This window comes from Cyanistes caeruleus, chromosome 7 (genome assembly GCF_971803275.1).
Source record: "Cyanistes caeruleus chromosome 7, bCyaCae1.hap1.1, whole genome shotgun sequence".
NCBI lineage: Eukaryota > Metazoa > Chordata > Aves > Passeriformes > Paridae > Cyanistes > Cyanistes caeruleus.
In genome coordinates, this window is record NC_141707.1 from 15,883,701 (window position 1) to 15,907,139 (window position 23,439).

Genomic DNA, 23,439 nt, shown 5'->3' on the forward strand with positions numbered 1-23,439 from the left:
TCAGGACAGCAAGAATTTTGAACACTCCATCGAAAAAAAAAAAAAACAACAAAACAGTCAGCTGCTCCTTAAACTGTATGCCTCTACCTTGGCAAATACTTGATTTTTGTCAGGTACCTTATATCACTTTTTCTTATTTCAAGTATTTGCCTAGCAGATACTAGCAAAACATCCAAAAGAACACCCTGCTTGCAATCATTGTGAAAGACAGGAAGTGTAAGGAAGTTTGTTCTACATTTTGCTGAACCTCCAGGAATAACAACAGATGTAAAACTATACATAAAACTTCTACTGCAAATTTCCCCTACAAAACTTTTACCTGTTATTAATGCTGACAAATATGACAAAAGACATAAGAAAGTACTAAAGGAAAAGGAAAAAAAATGCTTAACTAAAATATCTTTCAAACATTTTTTCCTACGCAAAAGACATACACAGAAGAGCACTATAATTTCACCAGGAGGTGTGATGGGGTTCTTTATGTAAGTGGCATCTAAAAGAAAGGCCTAGAATACACTTATTAAGAGCTCATGTAGAAGTGCAATTGCCTGAGGAATGAGGCACAGAACTAATGCATAAAGTAGGGGTCTCCAGAGCACAAAGTAACTTTTCTTCCTTCATTATCACTTACAGAATGCCTAAATTTACCTCTGAAAGGCAGACCTGAGTTTTAGAAAATACATTTGCATCTCATGCACAATGGACTGTGTTTTGCCACCTTTGATCCATTTTGCTTAGGGCAGAAATGCACCCAGCACAGCAAATTTGATTTTCAATACGACAAGCACCAGAAACAGTGCAAGCTTTAGCTGAAACAAATGTCAGTCATGATCACATCAGACAAAGGTCTATTTTGGTAGTGACCCAATGGTATGATCCCTTACAATGAACACATCAAGTTGCAACATGTTGAATGAACTCATGACAAAATAATTTGTCTGCTGAGTCCTTTTCTACAGTTCCTTCCACCTTGTTTTGTTTATCTTGGATAACTGTTCTTATTAAGCTGTCTTGCTCCTTGGCTCTTCCATCTGAGTTACACTGAGAAATGCAAAATAAGCAGCAAAGGGATATGCCATTCCCTGTAGCTGCTGCCTTTGAAGGGATAGGCCAGCTGTTAAAGCAAGGAGCAGATGCTTTCTGAAGAACTCACACCACTTCCCTGGCACGTACTTCACTGCTGATGTTTTCATTAGCAGGAGAGCTGCAGAGTAAAAAGTGGCTTACCTCAGCTGGCATCTAACTATCCTGATGAAGAGAATTGATTTGGGTAGGAAAAGGCTATGAAACAACTAAAAGATATCTCACATACAAGTAAGCAAATTAACTTCCAGCAACCTAATAGGCAGCCTGCAGAAAATTAGAGTACAGCAAGAATTACCTTTCTTGCTTACTTCTTAAATTGTCTTTATACTAACCAGGCAATAATTTATTAACTATTCTGAAATGTTTCAAGCTCAGTACCAGTGTCTGAGCAACCTAGTTTAGTTTAATTATTTAACAGAACACCCATCAGATGTTTTTGTCCATTTGACAGATATAGTTTAGTAGCACATAAAGATGGATAAACAGAGACCTTAATGCAGTATTTTTTTTAAGATGAACAAGGCACTGTCATCTAATGCAATGCCGATCTACAGCCTTGTTTATATTAGCAGTTTCAATTATATTCACAAGTTTTGTTGAACTCACTGTTCTTAAAGGAATTTCTTAAATTTCTAGCATACATTTACCATAGTCTTTACTTGGCTGCTGTCTTCAAAGCTGCTCTGGTAGGAGTGTCTCCAAGGAATAAATATCCTGCTAATAGTCATAATTTTTTAAAACAGAGCAAGGCTTTACTACTTTTTCTTATATTGTCTTGAAGGAGCTTAAAAAATCACATGATACTGTGGATCAAGAAATTGTGTTTACAAGTAATTAGCAGAAATAATTGATGATGCAAATGTATAGGTTAACTTTTTCAGAACTATGGAATCAACGTAAGTCCTCACTCACTTCTGCTATTAATGGCATAATGATTCTGTAAAAGTAAACAACACACTTACTTAAAAACCAATTCTTGCATGGTCCTGCTATTGTTTCTTGGTTTTGCTTCATTTTTCTTTGAGGTAGGAAAAAAGATGACCTAACCACAAATTTACAAACTGAAATTACTTAAGTGATCCTCAGACGGGGAATATGTCTCCAAAAAAGACTGACAGGAAAACATGCAATAGAATGTTTAGAATACTCATATAGAATGGTGCAGAAAATGCTGCATATTTTTTTTCTGGATCAGTCTGTCTCTCACAGTGCAAGAAACCCTGAATCAGTTCAAGATACTTCAGGAAACAAATTCATGATTCTTTCTCTAGCTATGTCCTGAACCTCTCTCTCTGGGAATGGAACATGCTGTGTTTTATTGGCTACTTCAGCAAGCATTCTGAAGGCAGCCGTTTGAAGAATTCTTCAGATTATTAACAGTACGTTGGTCAGTTTCCACCATATTTTTGTTTACCATCATGCTGAAGACGGTATCACTTTAAAAAGTGCTATGCACAAGGATATGAACACACAAACAGCTAGACAATATTACAGAACATGAGTTCTATGTCATGGAAAACACTTCAGTGCAATTTGCTATGACAGAAGTTTCCTAGAAGAACAATCAACAACAAATATTTCATAAAAACAACTGCTCAAACTTACTCAATATTGCTTTTCAATCGATCCCTTTTCTTTCCTCACCAGCTCGGAAAACTTATCAGTAAGAATTTTATTAACCTGTAGTGTAAGATTGAGGGCTGACACCTGGCTTTGCCAGAATGGTCTCATCCACTGGTAACTGTATTTGCTAGAGCTTCTTTCATTTAAAGGGAAGTTTTTTAGATACAAGAGAAACTTGTTTCTTCTCCTCTTATGCACGTGACTGAATGTACTAGATGTTCTGATACTTTGTGTCTAATCCTAACACTCCTATTTGAAACAACTCTTTCCATGAGGCAAAAATCCAACCAGATGTAGGTTTTTTCCCACTATTATTTTATTTCTAATATCAAAAAAAGAATGGAATAAGCTTAGTTATACTTATAAACAGCTGACTTGAGCACCTTCAAATCAGATTAACAACTATAGCAGAGCCAGAGGTACATTTCAGCAAACTCAAAGTTTATTTTGGTTCCTTTAATCCATGCTTCCATGTTCAACTATACTGTGCAACTTTAGCTCAGTCACTGAATCAAGTTAAAGTCAGTTACAGAGGCTCCTAGGGACTTGTTTGATGAAGTTAATCACATGCCAGGCATACATAGGCTTTATATTAGCTCCAAATGCAAAGATTTCAGCCTGCCTACAAAGCAGTCTGAGATGCCAGGAATTCACTTCAACAAAGATCTCACTATTGACAAATCTGGATTGTATCAGAAATCAACTGAAACACCTACTAAAGTGGAAAGAAAACAGTTCCTCACCATTGTCAGGGCACAGTGGTTACATGTGGGAATAAGAACATAACCTATGAAAGGATACATCGAGTCAGACAGCTGCTTAGTACTTTGTCTGACAGCAAACACTTCTACACATGTAGCAATCTTCCAGCACCCAGTGATCTGTTTCTGACTAGGATTTCATAAACCAGAGTTAGTGTAATTCTTTACGATGGCTCTCAGTAGATTTATTTTCTGTAAGTTCTTCCAATTCTTTTGTTCCTGTAAACAGTTTAATACGTACAGCAACCTGTAACAAAATTTACCTTTTAATTATTTTTGTGAGAAGCATCTCCTTTCAAACTTCCTCCTGCATTTGATACCAGAAATTGTTACATGGGAGGGAGAAGGCAACATCTTCATCCTGCCACATAGAATTTTACAGCATTGTCATATCACTACAGATGTCTCTTTGTTTTTCCCAAGGCTTGTTGACCCTAACAATCCACCAAACCAATGGCTGTGGTTGCATCTCAGCTGACAGATATTCAAAAAACTGTTCAGATGGATGAGAGATCCACACAATTAAATCTGGGATCAGGACTGCGCAGAATGAAGTTTTCACTGCTCAAGCAAGTGGTTTGTCAAGTGTTACTTTATATAAGGACATGTGGTAATAGGACAAGGGGGGAATTGCTTTAAACTGAAAAATGGATATAAGATTTGGATATAAGGAAGCACCTCTTTACTGAGGGTGGTGAGGGGTTTTTACATCTGCCTCTAAGACTCTGCACATTAAATGCCCACTGAGACAAATGATCATTTTTAATAGGTTGCCTCCAGCTCTGGGAGTAAAGCTCTGTTATCTACAGCTGAGAAGTTCAAGAGTGCATTTACAGGGCACACACATTGCTATAAAATCCTAACACTGAGATCCTTGCATTTCATCTGTAACAAAATCTTTAAAGCCAACTAGAATTTAACTTTTCACAGTATTATTATCACATTTACTTTAGCTTATGTATCTTACAGGAGCCATTTGATACCCTAAAAGTTTAAGTGTTTATTTAAGAAAATGTCATAAATACTCAAAGTTTCTTTCTGAAAAACTGTGACTAACTTTCCCATTTTCATTAAAAAAGAATTATGAAAAAAACCCCAAGAATCAAGTAGTTTCTCAAATAGTTCACTTACTGCCCTATTGTTTTTTAAATTAGGTTAACATTGTAACTTCCTCTGGGACCATTCTCAAGTACAGAAAAACACCACAAAGAAAAAACACCAATTATAAAGTTTAAACTATTAGACAAAATTTGCTGTTATGTTGACTGCACTTCAAAAAAGAAACTGACTTTCCAACAGTTGTTAATGAAATTGAGTATCCGATTTTCTTCACTTAATTGTCATGTTAAAATATTTGCTGTGATATAAACAGCATCTGCAACATAGAAAGTAGGCAATCACATTTTCCAACAGAGGTAAAGAAAACTAAAAACTAGAACCTGTTTGTATGTAACAACCATCATTGATTTTAGCTTTAATTACTTGTAGAGCATTCAAAAAAACCATAGGAACAAAACCAAAATGCAGAGGATACATACAGTGTCAGTGGCATTAACTCACCTTAGAGCATCTGATACAAAAATATAATCATCATATACAAGGGTATTCTCAATTGTTCTGCCTTTGCTTCTGACTCAACATTAGCAGTACCAGCATGCCAACTAAAACCCAACACAGTAGCAAAACACTGCTTTTTGCTGAACACAAACATAACTGAAACACAAGAATGGGTCTTTTTCAAATAATTTTCTATGGGAATTTACAATTTATGTTACAAGTTTTATGACAAGTTTTAGAGAATTATGTCCAGTGAAAAAGCAGGGTAAGTTTTTGGAGTCATTTTCTGGAGCAGAACCAGATAAGGAGTCAAAACCAGTTTATGAGTCAAAAACCACTAAGGAAGCTAGGAGAAAACCTAACATATAAAGAGACAAACAGTGGGGATATCAGTAAGGCATCTGAACACCCTGTGCATTATATATGGGCAGTAAGAACATTCCTGGTATCACAAGAGCAGAACTTCTTCAGCTAAGGTACACAGCAAGTAAGTTGCCTCTCTCTTTTTGAAGTAATAGGCTCTGCACTTCTTGATTGCTGAGAAAGCAGCCATAATTAGAAAATTACTTTTACTTTATAAACCATTTGTTGTTAAAAATAAGCAAGCACAAACAGCAGGGGGATAAGAGCTAACACTGCCAGGATATGGGGAATGTCAATGGGTTTGTGATTTTACTTGGACAATAGCCATTCACCATGGGATTCTGACAGGAAATGCAACAAAACCCAAATCCTAATGAACAGGAGATAAGAGTTCTGGTCTTCATTATTGTCGCTGTTAGGCCACTGACCAATGGGCCATAGAAGCAGCCACTCAGGCATGGTCTTGAAGAGGTTCAGCCAGAACTTTAGAACAGATAAGAAGTAGTAAACAACATAATTTGTCTCCAGGGAAGGAACAAACTTATCTCAGGATGTTTGCCCAGACTTGTGGATATGCGCAATCATTTTTATGGAGCATTCAAGGGAATGTGCCAAGGGTAGAGAAGGTGAATCAGGACAGAACGTGTTGGAAAATGGAGAGGACGTGGCCTAAAAAGGAGTCACTAGTGTAAGCTGCAAGACAGTTGGCTTGTTTGGCACAGCCCTGCACCTGATCACTGCTACTTTGTGCCCTTGCTCTCTACTCTGCATAGGTGTGATCTGCAAGGAAATTCAAGAGTCAGTCAACAACGATAGGGAGATCTGTATCTGGAAAGACTAAGAAAAGGCCTAAGACAGTGACCACATAAGAGATTTCAATCCTAGGCATCAATATTGAATGAACTTAAAGCCTTTGTTAATATTTGCATCAATGTATGCTGGCCTGCCCGTGAATCAGGAGAGGGCTGGTGTACCTTTCACCAGCAAACTTTCAATTCTCATCAGCTTCATGAGCCTGTTTCCTTCCTATTCACCAAAGTGCTGTCAGCATGTTTACGTGGTGCCAGTAAAGGCAATGTTTTTTCTTTGTCACTGTCTGTGTGACCAGCAATACCCTACATACAGTGCCATCTTGGGAATGTGTGCTCACTCTCACTACTTGCTGGATGTGCAGACAGGAACAGTGGAAAGCAGACCAAGAGGAGGAATTCCCTGTAGCTTAGAGGGCACTAAACACTGGTTCCCTTCACAGATATGCCATGATTATCCACTGGAATTACTATGCACAGGTCCAACCCTCACAAAACCACAGTCTTGCACTACACTATATTTTTTCCAGAACCTAGAGAATGCCCAGTTATCTTGAAGTCTTCTTTGTCCTTCAATTCTGTATGACATTCCCAGCCCTCCCACCAATTCATCTTTTGCCAGACACTCTTCACATAACATTTTGAAAGATGGAAGAGCAATCTAATTTCAAAATTATGTGTGGATAAAGGAAAATGTTTCCAGGTCACCTTCACAGCAGCCAAAAAGCAAAATACGCAAATAGAAATTCTGCAAATTTGATAAAGCCATAACTTGCTGCTTTTAAAAGCTATTAGGTTTAATAAGTTTGCATCTTTATCCCTAACATATAGGGATAAAGATGCAAAACATACATGACAGTTTAATACCAAAGAAAGACCTCATAAGAACCTCAAGATCAGAGGAATGCTTTTTAAAATCAGCATGCAATTGTTTCTGTAAATTTGTTTCTCCTTTTTTAAACATGCTCAATCTCAAGGGCCGTAGAAGGGGCAAATGCACTTTTGAGCATTACATTTTACCTGTCCAGTATTTAGTATGAATTTTATACTTCTACCTTATTCTTAAACTTTCAATGGCAAAAAAAAAAGTCATTCTAATTTTTAGAAAATCATAGTTCCATACGTTCAGCAGTGATATAAAAGCATGTGTGACACAAACAACTAAACCACCACTACCCTTCATTGCAAGTCAGTTCTTCTAGACCAAACAATTATGTAATATTGTCTCTTACAGTCAAACAAACTCTAGCTGCACCTTTCAGAGCAGCCACACCATTACAGTTCCCATCTCATTAGGAACTTCATAACTGTAGTGACAATGGCATGACTTCCAGATCATTAAAGTTGAGCCATCCATACAAGTATTTACAATATTCCTACACACTGACTTGAGCAACTAAAACATCTCATGATAATTCAACAATTAGTTAAAAAAAAGCACAAGAAAATCCACACTGTGCAAACACTACCAGTACTGGAATTTCTCTATCTATCATAATTTATTTTACCATGAACAATAAGATTTTAAGGCTAGATATCTACTTTATGGGTGTCAGCAAGGGTTACTGATACCTTACATGAAAAATGTTAAAAGTTGTTTTGTATTAATAAACTTTGACAGCAGCATCTCTTTTCAATAGATCTTGAAATATTACATGCCCTGACCTTGCACCATAAGATAATAAGAGCAGGAGCAAAATAAACTTCAAATCATGCACTTACTTATTCAATGTGAGGTCAAGGATAAATTTAGAGCCAAAGGCCTCAATCTGGAAACTTGCCTGGGCCAGATGTACAGCCTGTAAACAGAAACACACAGTTGTCAAAACATTCACTGAGTTTTATATACAGCAAATGTGACTGTGAAAAACAAAATTATGGAAAACATGCTTATTTTCATGAATCTCATGGGCATATGAAAACTTTAGCCCTTTAAAAGACTGAAATAATTAAAGCATTTGTAATACTTTCAAATAAGAAAATCAAATATGACAAGGCTCATATTACACATGATGAAAAAATCCTTCAAAATAATCCCTTCACAATTAATGGCTTTGTACTTGGCACTGTAGCTAAACCAGTATAAAGAATATTGATGCTGATCAACGTACAACAAATCAACATTAGCTCATCTCGCTTGTTGGGATATTCAGTACTTGTCAGACAAATTGTATTCTGTATTTTTCTCTATACTGTAATAAATGTAGTGAAAGACATTTAAAACACACTTATCTGTTTTCTAGAAAAATAGGGAGATAAGACATGATCCAAGAATTTCTTTTTGTAAAGACACTGTTCCAGCAGGGTTGAAAAGATTAGATCTGAATTTCATAGTATCTTTCCTGATAATGTTCTAATCAAATCATGCTTACTTATTATACACTAATTTGATACAGTATTAATAATTACAAAGTTGGAATATTATGACTAAGCCTGTCAAAAGACAAAAAAACCCTATTTTTGATAAAACACCACAATTAATCTTCAGGTATATCACAAAAAAGATATCAAGTTCCAGTTAGTTTACAGCATAACTTAAATAGTATGAAGGTTATATTTATGGCCCACAGTTCGGTTCTTCTTTGGGAATTTCTCCACAAAGGATAAGGTCTTTATGTTTCTCTTCCATTCTTGCACTACACAAAGCAGCACCAATTTTATCTTTTTTCTCAGCAAAGTTATTCATCATCTTTCAGAAAATTCTTCAGTATAATTTTTTTTAAAGTTGCTATTGTGACTAAAATCAGCTGTGACATTTCCTGTATTACTTTATCATTCTTTGCTGCCAGAATTATAATTTCCCTTTCAACAGGGTCACAGAGCTTTATCATCAAGCTTCTTTTTTTAAAAAATAAAAGTAATGTACTTACAAAAAATTTTAAATACCTTTAATGCCATTAAACAATCTTAGCTAAAGCCTGTCTTTGTTTATTAAAAAAATACAATTACTCTAAACAAGAATTAAAAAAATATTATTCCTAGCTGATATCTAAAATCATATAGAAGCAAACCAGTACTAAACTTTCTCTCTCTTCTATTTTTTGGTAAATGGATATTGCAGTATCACCAGTTCTCCAATTTGCTAACACTGGTCTGGCAGAACTGAGTTTACAGCTGCTCTGAATCAGCAGAGCAGGAGGGTTGTCCTAGTTTAGGGACAAAAAATATAATATATATATATATATATAATATATTTTAAATATAAACACAAACAGGTGGCATGATCTGAGAGACATGCTAGCATGGACATTTCAAAAAAAATAAGTTAAGTGAATGTCAGGTTAAATACATGCCTAGTAGAAAAGGCTTTTCAGCCCAAATCCATTTTTTTTAAGTGAAATCAAGGAAAAAGTATCACAAGGAGCCTTCCAAGCACCTTTACTTTATTTATTATGTTTTAAAAAACTTTATTATGTTTTCAAAATACACATGTATTAATTTTTTTTTTAAAGCATGAAAATTTGTTACAGGAAAAGGACTTCAATTAGTTTTATGCAATAAAGATTCGAGTTACAAAAGCTACTGCTTTTAATCTCTTCCACAGGTAACATTTACCTAAAATGATGTGTCTTCATATATATGCCACAAACAAGATTTCAGTGTCAACTATCTGTAAAATTTACAAGAGCATGAACTATTCCATTAAGATAATTCTGAGAAGTGAGAAATCTCTCCCTTGGCATCAGCTACAGATTTTAGTGACGGCTAGATGGACGACTAGTCTGATCTGCTATAGCTTTTCTATTGTCCGATCAAGCCTGTTCAATGATACCTGTGTATCACCCTTCAAGTTTCTAAGCCACAAACCACGTATTATTTATCTTTCTGCAATTTCAAATTATTAAAAGTAGTTTTTATTCTTGGTCTGCAAAATCATAAAACCCCTTCCTCTTGTATATAGCAACATTGTTGCTTCTGCAAGCAACTACTTCTGCGTATAAAAACACTACTTGCAATCTATTAGTGCGAGTCACTAACAGATGCAGCCTGCACATAAAAGCAATTGCTGCAAAACAGCAGACACTAATTTGATGACCTGCAGCAGGGCATGTTCTCCACCAAACTCAACTGAAACCATTGGTTACAAAAAGATTTTAAATTCCTGCAGTTTAGCTAAAGCACTGATTTGAATTCAGGTGAATGCAATACACTGCTGCTACAGCAAATAGAGATTCCCTTAAGCCAATTTAACAATAGATAACCACCCCCAAAAGCCGTAAACCAGAAACCAGCTGAAGGTAATGAGACAAAATATCTACTCCTGAAACTGATTATTTTCCTGCAATAAGTTAGCATAGAAAGCTACCAGTGAATTATCACCAGGTGTTTTAAGCATTACAACCATCATGTACCACAATGATGGGAGGAAATATTTCAGGAAAGTATCTGCAATTCTGTTATCCACCTTATAATTTCACTGTATTCTCTCATCAGCTACTGTATAATACAAATACCTGAAGCAAAATCTGAAATACAGTGTTCTTCTCATTGGCATAGAAAAATAAATTCAAGCAGGAATGTAATGTAGACCATCAAGTATTTTGAAGAATATATATATATTTTCTCAGGTAAAGTATTAAACGTCATCTTCTTGTACGGCTTGCACACATGCAAATGCTCACACCTGCATAACTATTCTTTATTTACATAAAGATGTGACCAAGTTCCTTTGTCCGTGTTTGCTTATCATTTAAAAACCTCTGCAGAGATTCCTGCTTTGACAGCTATAGCCTATTCCAATGGCAAAGCCAAAAAATAAAAAATTATATGAAGTTTTTCTTCAGCAAAGACTTAATGATGATGTATAAAAATGTGGTTTGAAGAAAGGGCTGAGTCTCCCAAATTCTTCCTGTCGTCATACCCAAATTTTAGAAAAAAAAAAGGTCTTTTTTCCCATGTTTTCTGGAAGCTCAAATTACTGGTGTAGTCATTGTAATAGGAGATTCTTCATACTAGGGACATTCTAAGAATGCTGTAGCTGCTTAGTTGCAAAGTCGCTTAGCTGTAAAGTAGTAGCTCTCAAAATTTTTCCAAGCTAAAAATCCATACGTATAATGAATTCCAGCTTCTTTCAAATCAGTCATTAGGTTAGAGTATGTTTCAATATAAAAATGGCAATAACAGGAATCTCAGTTTTACTGATCTGTCACAACTTGAATTCTTTCATTGTTTTCATTATCACATTTGGGCATCGATAACTCACTTTTTTCAGACTTTCTGGAAATTTACAATTATCATCACCAAAAATAAACTACTATATTCATTTTACTTTCTTCACAGTAAAACTATGCCCAATGCAATCATGTGTTATCCCTTCAAAAATACTAAGTTCTGTCACAAGTCTTTAAACATAAGTAACAGTATTATTTAACTGACTGATGGTAGCTATGAGTCTTTTTGCTATATTCATAAAGATACAATCTCCAAAGGACAAGCTCATTGCTTTTAGAAATCTATTTTTGCTGTTCTGCTGACTAAAATAATGGCCAAAAGCTACCTCTCAGTTTAGAAGCTGAGCAAGGGGTTTCATCACTCTCATTATGGAAATAGAAATGTAAGTCAGATTTAGATGGATTTTACACCATCAAAACAGTTTTTTGCTCTAGACCTTCATTCTAATAATAGCCTAAGTTTTATCACAAGTCAATGGGACTGACTATATATTAGCTCATAATCCTGCTTTTAGCTTGTTGGCCCATCCTCAGACCCCATACAGAAACCATTTCCTCTCTAGCATTTGGTTACATTCTACTGTGTGGCATGTCCACCAAAACAATCTTCCACTACTCCCTGGAAATAAAGCATTTCATATTCAAACAGAATACCTAAATATCCCAGCAATAATTGAAAAGTGATGTTTAAAACATACAGCATTTCAGAAAACCTCCTGTTAATGATTTGTCTCTGGACTTTAACAATAGAGGAGTTACTTTGATGCACTTGAACCCCAAGCCTTGAAGGCTGCTATTTGAAAGAAGGGTTGTGGGCTTGTGAAAAAAGACCTAGATTTGCCTCTGGAAGCAATCCTACTGTTGTGCATCTAAACCCCAGGGGCCAGAACTCACCATTCTCTCCCAATATGGCAATACTTAGATACCCTTCTGTAGAAACACTGGCCATATCCCTCTTGAGAATTGTTTTGTACAACTCCATAAAGTAGTGCATTCCTATCTTGGGCCACCTTCCTGCAGTACCCAGCTTCCCACAAAAGCTAGAAAACCTATAAACTTAATTCATTTCTATTTCAGAACAAGGCATAGTGTTCTGAATACAAGTGTTGCACTACCTAATACTTAGGAAATGAAACCTTCTGGAACTTATTGTGTGAAGATCATGAGAGGACCCAGAAACACACAGAATTTTTTTTAAAAAAAATAATTTAAGAAGTTGTAGAAATAACGACCCAAATTTCAGCTCTAAGAAACAAAGATCTACATCTAGTAGAAGCTGGCATAGGGAAAACCTCCTACTCCCAGAAACCAAAGACAGGAAAGACCAATTTCAATCCTCCTGTTAGTATCTACTGAAGACATTGAGTCAAGATAAGCCTTTTGCATTAACATAAATTCAGTATAGAATAGAAAAAAAATACAAAGTGCACAAAATCTTCCACTTACAAGTAGTGCAAACTGAAGCTGCACCACTGAAAGATCTGGAAAGAAGAAAAAAAAAAGGCAAAGCCAGCTGAAATACAACAAAGATTCTTCAACAATCTAAAATACATGTAAGTCACATGGATTTCATTCATTATTTTGACCAGTTTTCATTACACAGGGATTAAAAGTGAAAACACAGCCTATAATAGGCATGTAAAGAGAAGACTAAATAGTACATAGGATTTTTATCTGGATTTTAGTAAGAATTCACATGATGCCATGTCTTAAGAGTTTACCAATTGTGACTTTTGGTCTTTGGCAAAAAATACCTGCTTTTTCTTCAATACTGCTTCCTTTTAAATGGAAAAGTGAGGTTTTCCTTCATCTTAAGGATGCTTTCCTGCTCAACTTTCATATGCCACATACTAAAATTACATAGAGGACTGAGACAGTACTGTATCTCAACCTTAAAAGTAAGGCAACATAGCAAAGATTACTGCATTCACCTGGCAGGAGTATTTTCTTTATGTAAATGGAAAACAACTGACCTGATCAGAAACACCTGGAGTTCCACCCCATGAAAAATAGTTAAAAATAAATCAAACTTTTTGGGGAAGGTGAAATATCTTCATAGTCAAAAGTCCTCTTCCTTATTTTTTCCTCTTTAGGATCTGCAAAACAGTTTTCCTAACACCTCTCTCCTCCCCAAAATTATATTAACAGCTTATAATTATGCATGAGAGATGGTTTCTTTAGAGCTCCTGAAAATTTGTGATTCAGAAACTGTCCAGCAGGTACAGTGTGCCTTCATAAGCATCCAGTTCAAGCTATTTTCAACTCAAAATTTGCTAAGGTTGCTCTGGGATGTGTTTCTCCAGCAATCCTATTACGTTCAAACATCTTGCACTCCAGGATTTTTCCTTCTGCTGGACATCGCAAGGACTTGCTACTAACCTTTTGTGACAAGTTGTGCCCCATGCAGTCTTCCTGCTAGCTCCTAAAAATCTTGTGTATGTAGCTTATGAAAATGAACCAAAGCAGTCATCTGGTTCAATAAAGAGATTACCTCCAAAACACTACCTCCACCTGCAGAAGTTTAAAAAGACAGAACACAGGTGACTCAGACCTCTTCATCAAGTTTAAGGATTCCTATGAGCTTCTTCCGTGTGTTTTTATAAATAGATGCTCATTTTTGACTATTTTGCACTAAAAATAACTTCAGAAGAACTCAAAACCAGATAGCCTTAATTTGACTGTGAGGAAACAGGTACACAGAATTTAGAGATTTCGAGCATCAAGTATTTAAAATCTGCTTTTTTTAAGAGCACAAAGCTAAAATAAAATATTTACTAGAACCCTGTCCCCCTTGGAGATAGATCACTTTGTCAAAACAATGGTGAACATTTCTTTAACAGTGATAAAAAGCTTTTTCAAAGAACAAGGAATGAGAGAGGGTCTTGATCACGTACACCTTCTCACTGTGATGACATTTCACCAAACAGGGATAGAGAATCAGTGCTAATAAAGTAACTTATTATTTATAGGTTTTTTATTCTCTGGTACACTGTTTTCTCTCTAGTGTTTAATTTCTACAAACATTTCATGAAGAATGTTACAGACCCTTACTTTTGGGACATGACTTTTAAAAAATATTTCAAATAATTTTACATAATTATATTTCTCCAACTTTACCTCTTTCTTCCCACGTGCACACCATTTCTTCTAGTCTCACCCACTCCTTAGAGTGACTCAGCATTTCTGAGGCATTCAGGCCTAATCCCACAAACTGGCCATATTACATTATTATGATCACTATAGAGAAGTTCCACAGAAAGGAGTCTACTGAATATTATCAATAGTTATGGACGGTTTCCATATTATATGCCTATAAATGGCATATTAAGGTTGACAAGAAAATACAGGTTAAAATGTATAGTCCCAAGAACAGTAAAAGAACAAAAACATTTTTTTCCTCAACATTTTTCACTCTATCCATATATAAGGCTGCCTTAACTTTTTTTCACATGGTATTAAAATTAAAAAAAAAAAAAAAATACCCTAAATACAGATGCCTCTCTTTACCTAACTATAAAGGTATTTTGGCTACTTCTCTTTATTACCAAAGAGACATCAAAATACCACAAGTAGGATTTATTACAATATAGCATTTCTTTTAATTCTGGGGAAGAATAAAAGCCAGTACTGAAAAGAATCCTCCCCATAAGTCAAAACCAACCCCTGGGTATCTTTCACAATCAATTGCATTGTTTTATTTATGGGTTGTTTGAGTTGTTTTCCTTTTACACCTTCCAGACTTCCCCCAGGCCTCAATCATTGCTCTACATAGAAGAGTATAGCAAACATTAAACAGAAGAAAATAATAAAATAACAAATATTTTAGCTGTTGTAAAGTAGCTGAAAGGGCAAAGAAATTACATGAAGCAAGGAAAGGCACAAGATGCAAGGTGGGGTGAAGGTGTCAGATACAACAATCTGGAAGCAAGATATTTAAAAATCCATCCAGACAATGGACGTAATCTACTCTTTCCTTCAATTAAATATAAACAATAAATATAAAACAATAGAAATTTCATGCCAGAAGAATTAAGTCAACATAATGTCACCCTCCATGAAGGCCCAGGATTAAGGAACCCTTCTCTGGGAAAAACTGCAGCATTAGCATTACCTGTGCTTAAAAGGGACACAATGAGTAGAAAGAAGATCCACTTTACACAATAGTCAGCAGTAAGCATGCCCAAGGAAATCAATACCAATTCTGTCAGCACTGATTTCTGCAGAGCTTTACTCCAACATGTAGACACATGGTAGGGCACAGGAAGGAAGAGCAACGTTCTTGTGGGCCGTGCTAGGTAAGTGTAGATATTGGTGAACATTGTCCCCTATGGATTTCAAAAAAAAACCCCACATACAGCAACATGGAGGAAGCATTATTCCTAAAGGCAAGTCTGCAAGCACTTGGAAATCCCTTTCTTCCCAAGAGCAACACAGCAAGACCTTAGTGTTTTAAGTGTATTTAAAAGAGTGGCCTCACTTGAAAGAGTAAGAGTTCTGAATGTAGTGCTCTCTTAAGTAGCTCCAGTTTCCAACAAACAAAAAGCTTTTCTGTGCCAGCCATAACATACCGGTATATTGAGATGCATCCAAAGGCACACACCAGTATCCATGTTCAATAAGCTAAGAAGCAACCTTTCTTCCTATTAAAACATAATTAAAACTACGCAGCTATCTCAACTTTCTTTTTGAAAGATTATTCAGCACCTTCTTATTAATTCCACATCTGAAATGGCCCATAATCAATATCACCATAAGTACATATATATTAAGTTCACTGTCTAAAATTTCAAGAGAAATTCTATGCAGTAGGTAGGAACTCCATTATAGCTAAGTCCTTCAGTAATATCACACACACCGATTTGCTTTGCTGTCTCTTCCCTACCATGGCAATCTCTTTATATTCAAACCATCTTTACCTTCACTTTACCTTTTACCTGTAGGAAGAAATTAATTTTTTAAATAAAGATTTACAAAAATAGGATGAAATAAATTTAAAGGGTAATAAGTGATATACTTTAGACAGGTTTATTTCTTTACAAAGTTATTCCACAAAACCAAAGTTTGTTCAATTCCATATAATTTCAGAGAGAAAAAAATCCAAACAACTTACTAGCTGCATCCACACAAAATGGAATATTAGGTCTTGCCACTAAAAATGAAGAATGCAGGTACTGTTTGACAAAAAATGGTGACACTTTACTGTGGTCTTCACTGGCCATACAGTGGCAGGAAATTAATGCTGTATGTATTAAGTGCTGCACAGCACACTCAAAGCTCAGTAATTCATGTTGCAAGTTTAGGATTCCAAAGAAGCTCCCTATGCAGATACTTCTGCATTTGCACTAGAGCTATTATGGAAGAAACATTTTGTGGATGGTACTGTACCAAAAGTAAAGACACCAGAATCTACACTGATTAGTCAAGTCAACTTCATCTAATTCTCATTTGTTTTATCTACGGTTCAGTTTCTGAACCATTCTGAAATTCAAAATAATTATTTTTAAGTTAACACAAGGGAAATTACATTCTTGTTTAATTACATGTACTTCTTTAATTCCTAAAAATTGTGGTAGGGACCACCATTAAGTCTTGAATATCTACAGATTAAAACAAACAGTTTCACATTCCATGTCACTGTTTTGAAAATTCTGCAGATGAGCCTCTTTTTACCCTACCTTGTCATGTTTTTGCTGGTGCCTTGCCCTGGTATCCAGGATATGGTAAGGAGTCTCAGAGTCTCTGTTGATGTAATAGATTAGTCTTGAAGGCAGTGTGATTTCTTTCTGGATTGCATTGCTGTAGCTGTTATTTTTACTGTTACTGCTGTTACTCTGTTGAAATGTATTCTCTTCATCTGCCAGTACTTCCCCTATACCGCTTGCTGTTTCATTCCAGTGCAGGCCTGGGGAAGAAAGATATGCCAGCCGTAAATTCCATGGCAGAATGTGTTTATTTCCATGAAAATGCTACATACTTGCTTGCAGTTTTCTAACATTTTACTAATCACTCAAGCAAACAAAAAGATAGCTTACTCATTGAGCTAGATTTGATTCATTTTTCACACATAAAATGGTTTCAGAAAGAACATTATTTATTTAATTGCATATACATTTTCATATGCACTCATAGATTATAAATATTTTAATATCTCTCAACCTTCAAGAGGAAAAAAAAAAAATGCATATGTAGTTACCCCCAGCCCATCTTGGATAGCTAAATTTTTTCACCAAAAAATCTACAAAAAGCTAAGAATACTCCCCGTGTTGCTAACATACACTGAATTCAGAGTCCATGTGCACTGAATGCTAAACTTCCTATTATGTAAAGGGAATTGATTTCTACTTCTTTTAAGTTTGACAAGACCCCTCTTCAGCAGCAGCTTTTGAAATGAAATCCTGTATCGTTCCTCATCAAAATTTCAAGATAGTCAATCAACGCGATGTAACAACATAACAATATTACAATGTAACGGCAATGTACTAACAATAATAACATGATGCACAGACAGACTGCATTCAGAGCATTCCACCTAAATGCAACCAAGAGCAAATAAACACAGCACACATGAAAATCCGACCCCAAGCAGACAAATTAGCGGATCGCCGTCCACATGCATCGTGACACATACAAAGCCCACCTAAGCTTTTTGCGTCGCATCCCTCACCGGCGTCTTTCCACGCACAGCATCCCTACCCAACACACTGCAGCACCGGCACCGCACGTACCTCTCTTGTGCAAGCAAGCAAGCCAAGGAAATGTTAACTGAGCCCCGGGGTTACACGCGTCGACACAGACACGTACACAAAGCTGGGAGCGGGAAGGGAGGAAGGAATGGTTTGAGGGGGAATGGATGTTGCCGGGGTCCATCGCGGGGGACAGCGACGGAGGGGCCGCAGACACCTCAGGCACACGCACCCGCGCCCCCGCCATACCCACCGGCGGCCGCTGCGGCCGCGCGGGCCCGGGGGCAGGAGGAGCCATGGAGGAGCAGGAGCAGCGAGACGAGGTGGCCGAGGAGCGGCAGGAGCGCGGGGCGGCGGCGGCCGTCGCAGCCAGGCTGCCGCAGGGAGCTGCTGCCGGGCGGCTTCATGGCTCATAGCGCCCCGGGGCGGGGGGGCAGCGCGGCACAGCCCTCACGGCCGGCGGGCTGTGCCCGGGGGGCGCGGGCGGAGCGGCGCGGGCGGGTCCCCGCAGCGGCACCGCCCGTGCGGCTCCTGCCGCTGCCGCTGCCGCCGCCGTGAGGGACACAGCAGCACCTCAGCGCGGGGGCGGGCGGGTCCCCGCAGCGGCACCGCCCGTGCGGCTCCTGCCGCCGCCGCCGCCGCCGTGAGGGACACACCGGCCCCGCCTCGACACCTCAGCGCGGGGGCGGGCGGGCGGCGCGCGCGCACCTTCCGCGCCCGCCTCCGGCCCCGCGGGCTCGCGCAGGCGCGCTCGGGCCGGGCCGGGCCGGGCGGGGCGGCGGCCGCTGTCCGATGTGCTGCCCGCGGGCCCCGCCGGCTCCGACGCGCCGCTCGGACGCGCTCCGCCTGTCCCGGGGGCCGCCGCCCGCTGTGCAGCCGAGAGCGAGGGGCGGCCTCCCGTGAGGGGGTGACCGCCGCTAGCTGTTCCTAGAGCTGCCCCGGGCCGGGGTCCCGCGGCTGCGGTGGGGCGCGGCCGGACGGGCTGAAGCGGCAGCTGGGAGCGGGTGCGCGGCTGCCCGCGGCGTAGACCTCGCCCCTGACGTGGCCACAGCTGCAACCAGCTGGGTTTAGGAATTAGTTCGAAGAACTTTCACTCAGAGTGAAATTACTTTAATAATCCGTCAGCCCTGAGCAAAGTTCGGAAGTCTCCGGAGCCACTGAACAGCAGCAGGGGCAGCTTGTTCTCCTGACAGCAGGGCCGGTCTTCGCGCCCCGGGCAGCTCTGCAAGTTGAGCCATTTCAGAGCTGGCAGTCCCCAGCCACTGCAGAGCGATGCATGAGCAGGCCCTGCTCCGAGAGTTGTGCGGAGCTTCAGGCTTCCCCCTGTCCTCCCTCCCAACGCCTCCAGCTAACAGCTCTGCTCCTTCCATCCCCCCGGCGTTCTCTTTGCTCCCTGGGACCCGCTCATCCTTACTGACTGCAGCTAACCCCTGCAATGAACGGGGGTGGAGGTGAGAACCAAATGTTACCAAAATAAGGTGTGCATATATTACTAAGAAAAGGATGTGTGTACAGTAAACCAAGAGGAAGACTGCAGGGAGGTGCATGGTCAGATCTGACCTGGTGTAAATCCACTCTGTGTTCAGCAGCAGACAGTTTGGACCGCAAACACAAGGACTGGTGCATTTCTGTGCAGTGAATAGTACCTCTCATACTTCCAGTCCAGCATGCCTGAGGTGAACCACCAACATGAAGAATAGTTGCAAAGATAAAAATAACTTCAAAGAGATACGAGAAGATGAATCTTCTGTTTTCTATTCATTCTGTGACTTCAAGAGTCAGAAAACCTGAGTTTAGAGACAAGTCTAGATATGGATTTCTTAGCAAACATCTTGCCCAGCAGACTTCTAATATCCAAGAACAGATATGTTTTATTTTGGTGCAAGGCTTGCTGCTGAGGAATTAAAGATGTTTCTCTTTCTTTCTTTCTTTTTTTTTTTTTTTTGTCTGGATATTGCTTTTTATTTGTCAGTTTATGCCTTCTAATCTGAGTCTGCATACCACATGTATTTCCAGAAAGATAGGTAGTGTTCTGTTCCACATAATTTTCTCTACATTCCAGCCTGATTTCATTATCATTGTTAATTTAGAAAGTATAAGCAGTTTTACAGATCATAACCATGCAGACTACTTTATAACAGTAGTGTTATTCATTTTTTTAAAAATTATTTCTGAATTCTCATGCTGGGTAAATAGGTGCTACTTGTGAAACCTCAAAATCTAGGTGTGTAGCAGCAGACAAACACTTTGAAAAGACAGATCCATAGTATTGCCAGGGATAAAAAAAATATAAAATATGCCATAGGATTTCACTGTTGTCTAGGTCTAATGAGAAAGGTATACCAGTTTTTTACATAAAATGGTCTCCCTTAAATCTCACATCTCCAGGCATTTTCCATGCAGCCCACCCAGCCCAGCTGTTCCTCATCATTAGATATCACAAGAATATTTCAAACTACAAGAATATTTCAAACTACAGCAGCTCATGTTTCTTCCCATAAACATATAAACAGAACAAAGGATCAGTTATGTCACTGCATTCAGATCTAAAATAAATTTTAATTTATTAAAATTTAATTTATTTACAATTTTTAAAAATATTTTAGAGCAAAGAGAAAAAGAGTAGAATGACCATGCAATTTCACCATACACAAGAAAAAAGTCTAGCAACAGTGAACACCGGAAACATCTGCTCTCTGAAGCTATTAGGTCATGAATTTTCTGCCCAGGTTGCGAGGGTAGAAAATAATGATTGCCTTTTTGTACAACGATGGTCTAGGGCAAAGATTTTCTGAAGTTCTTTAAACTCATGTCCAAGCCTGCAGCAGAAATAATCACCTGAAGAACCATCTGAAGCAGATACGCTTACTCTCCAAAGCCCTGATGGGCATGTGGCTCAAGCTGTGCCTCATAAACCTGCTAGAAACCTGCAGTTCACAGAACATAATCAGCTCAAGATGAAGTGTCCTACTATGAATGACAACTGCTTTTTATTTTTTTTTTTTTTGAACTTGCTTTCAACTTTGAATGACACTGCGAAATAATCCCAGATGGATTGCACTGCAGATGTCTGAAAACAAAATACCAGAAGCATGGGTTATTGTAGCATCTGTATCCAGTGAAAGAGATTGAAAATCTAAGTCAGAAAGACACAGGAAACAGCTGACAGCTGGAGCTTCAAGACTTGCTGGGGAACAAATGTGTACCATGCAAGGTATACACATACTTTCAATCAGGGTGTTAAATAGACTTTACATCACAACTTCAGATGATTGCCCAGAGCTTTCAATTCCTTCCTCCTTTATCAGGGTGGGGGGACAGTGAGCACATGGGATGAAATTTCATAGTGTCACAATTCAAAAAACAATGGCTTCAGATGCAAAACTGCTGATTATAATCTTGGTTGTTCATATTGATACTCAGGTGGAAGATGTTGGTCCAGACTGTTAACCCAGCCATAAAGATAACAAACTTCCAACACAATCAAATGCCTTTTCTGATGAAAAAAAGTCAACATATCACTTCTGAGAAAATCTCTGTGTAAAATATGGATTTAAAGAACTTGTTCCTTACAAAGCATAAATAATACTGACCTTTCTGAGTGAGCACAGTAAGACAGTATCCTACTAGAAAATAAAGAAAATTTCTAGATTTCAACAGTAGTTTCTTATCTAATATTTATTTTGAGAATCCATGTAACAAGTCCTGCAATAAATAAGCAAAAAGAGGAATATTTCTGTTGCAGATGGAATATGAAGGAGACAAGTTCAGGAGATGCAAACATGGGTGACTGATTTATCAAAAAGTCTTTGCAGGGATGCCATAAGAACAAATCAAATTTACAACAGTGATCATTACAGAGGAGTAAAGCACTAGCATAGTCTGACACTTTGGTAATAGCGGGTGATTCCAGGTGAGCAGCTCCAGACTGACCCTGGCCAGTGAAAGGTATAAACGCCACGGGGTGCAGGCAGCACAAACAGCATGGCAGAAGCAGCTATTGCTGAACTCTGCTCCCAGAGAAGGGCAGTAGTCAAGTCTGATTCTGATTTACTCACATTACTGCAGCGCTAGCTAGGCTCAGCTAGGGTCCTGCTGTGCGCTGTGCTGTACACACAGGACAAAATGACAGATCCCTGGTAAGAGAAATTTCCTTTTTATTTGCAATAGCAAAGAGCAGAGCCAATGCTGTAAATAACAGAAGAAATCTAATGGCTCTAGGAGGGGTACCAAGCATGCTGCAAGTCTAAAAAGTGGTAATTACACAGGGGACTTTTAACAATAGAACCTCATTAGCTGGCTCTAAACTAATGCACACAACCTGTAATCTGCATGCAAAAGAGTGTGGTAGCCATTCTCAATTTCTCAACAGGAGGTTAACAGTGAAGACAAAGCTGTACTGAAACTTCATGCCACCCATATTTCCTTACTTTGTATCATATGCAGTGTAAGTATGGATAATTTATACTGAGAAGAAACCTGGTAATTGCAATGAACAATACATTGCATTAGCATAACTGGTTTCAATCATTCATGTTTCAATACTCACCAATTCTCCATGTTCAGCTATTCTTAAAGAGCTCCTCAGTAAGTAGAGTGAAAGAGAATATTGCTGTTAGAATTTTTTGTAATTATATGACCATCTCTTGCTACACACCCCACCACATAACAATGCAGCAGCATTTAGTCAGAAAAATCAGTTCTTTTCACTTATTCTGTATATTTTAGCTCTGTAAATACTTTTCAGTAACTGAGGGGGTAGGAAAGCATTAAGTGATGCAGTAATGTGAGGAACACATAAGACAGATTCAGGAAACAGAGCACTGACTAGATTGTTCAGAAGCAGGCATCATTTTCCAAATTGTAGATCTAACAGAACTGGGTTTCCATTATCTTTCACTTTTCCGTCTTTATTTCAACCTCATACACTTTAAAGGAAGAGCTTTATTCTGCTACTTCACAGTTCAGCAGAGCCCTAAAAACAGTTTTCCCATCTATGTACAATAGTGGAACTATGTACAATATTGGACACAACACTATTTTAAACACAGTAATACTATAGAATAAAATGCAGTAAAAAAGTCATTTTTCCCTCAGAATTGTCACTCATTTACTGAGATCTGTGTGCACACCTTCATTAATCACTCTGCTCACCAGTGATACTGCACAAATGAACTCTTTTGTGAGTACTGTATGTTCCAGCACTCCAGGGTAGAATATACACAGAAATTAGGATATACTTGCAAGCCCTCTCCCCTTAACCCTGTGGAATGTTAATGTTAAGGTCAAGTGGAGACAGTAAAATGGTAAAAGAATGTATCTTACCAGTGTTCAGCAGAGAATGAAAGGGAACCCAACTGTGCTGCTAATAACAAATGGGTCAGAG

The 23,439-nt window shown here is 38.3% G+C and overlaps 1 protein-coding gene across 13 annotated transcripts in view; it reads right to left on the reverse strand.

The window, feature by feature from the left end:
- The window catches only part of ADAM23 (ADAM metallopeptidase domain 23), a 67,208-nt gene extending 48,661 nt beyond the window's left edge, over positions 1–18,547 (reverse strand). For 10 of the 13 annotated variants that reach the window (XR_015289152.1, XM_086897319.1, XM_086897328.1 and 7 more), the window contains exons 1-3: positions 18,307–18,547; positions 17,046–17,272; positions 7,922–7,998 (exon numbers count right to left, since the gene is read on the reverse strand). Coding sequence is in view for 12 of the 13 variants with exons in the window: in XM_086897319.1 (XP_086753445.1) it covers positions 7,922–7,998; positions 17,046–17,272; positions 18,307–18,460 (458 nt within the window). In the remaining variant the exon portion in view is untranslated. The other 3 variants (XM_023930433.2, XM_086897326.1, XM_086897329.1) reach the window with 2 other exon arrangements.
- Positions 18,548–23,439: the final 4,892 nt, after the last annotated feature.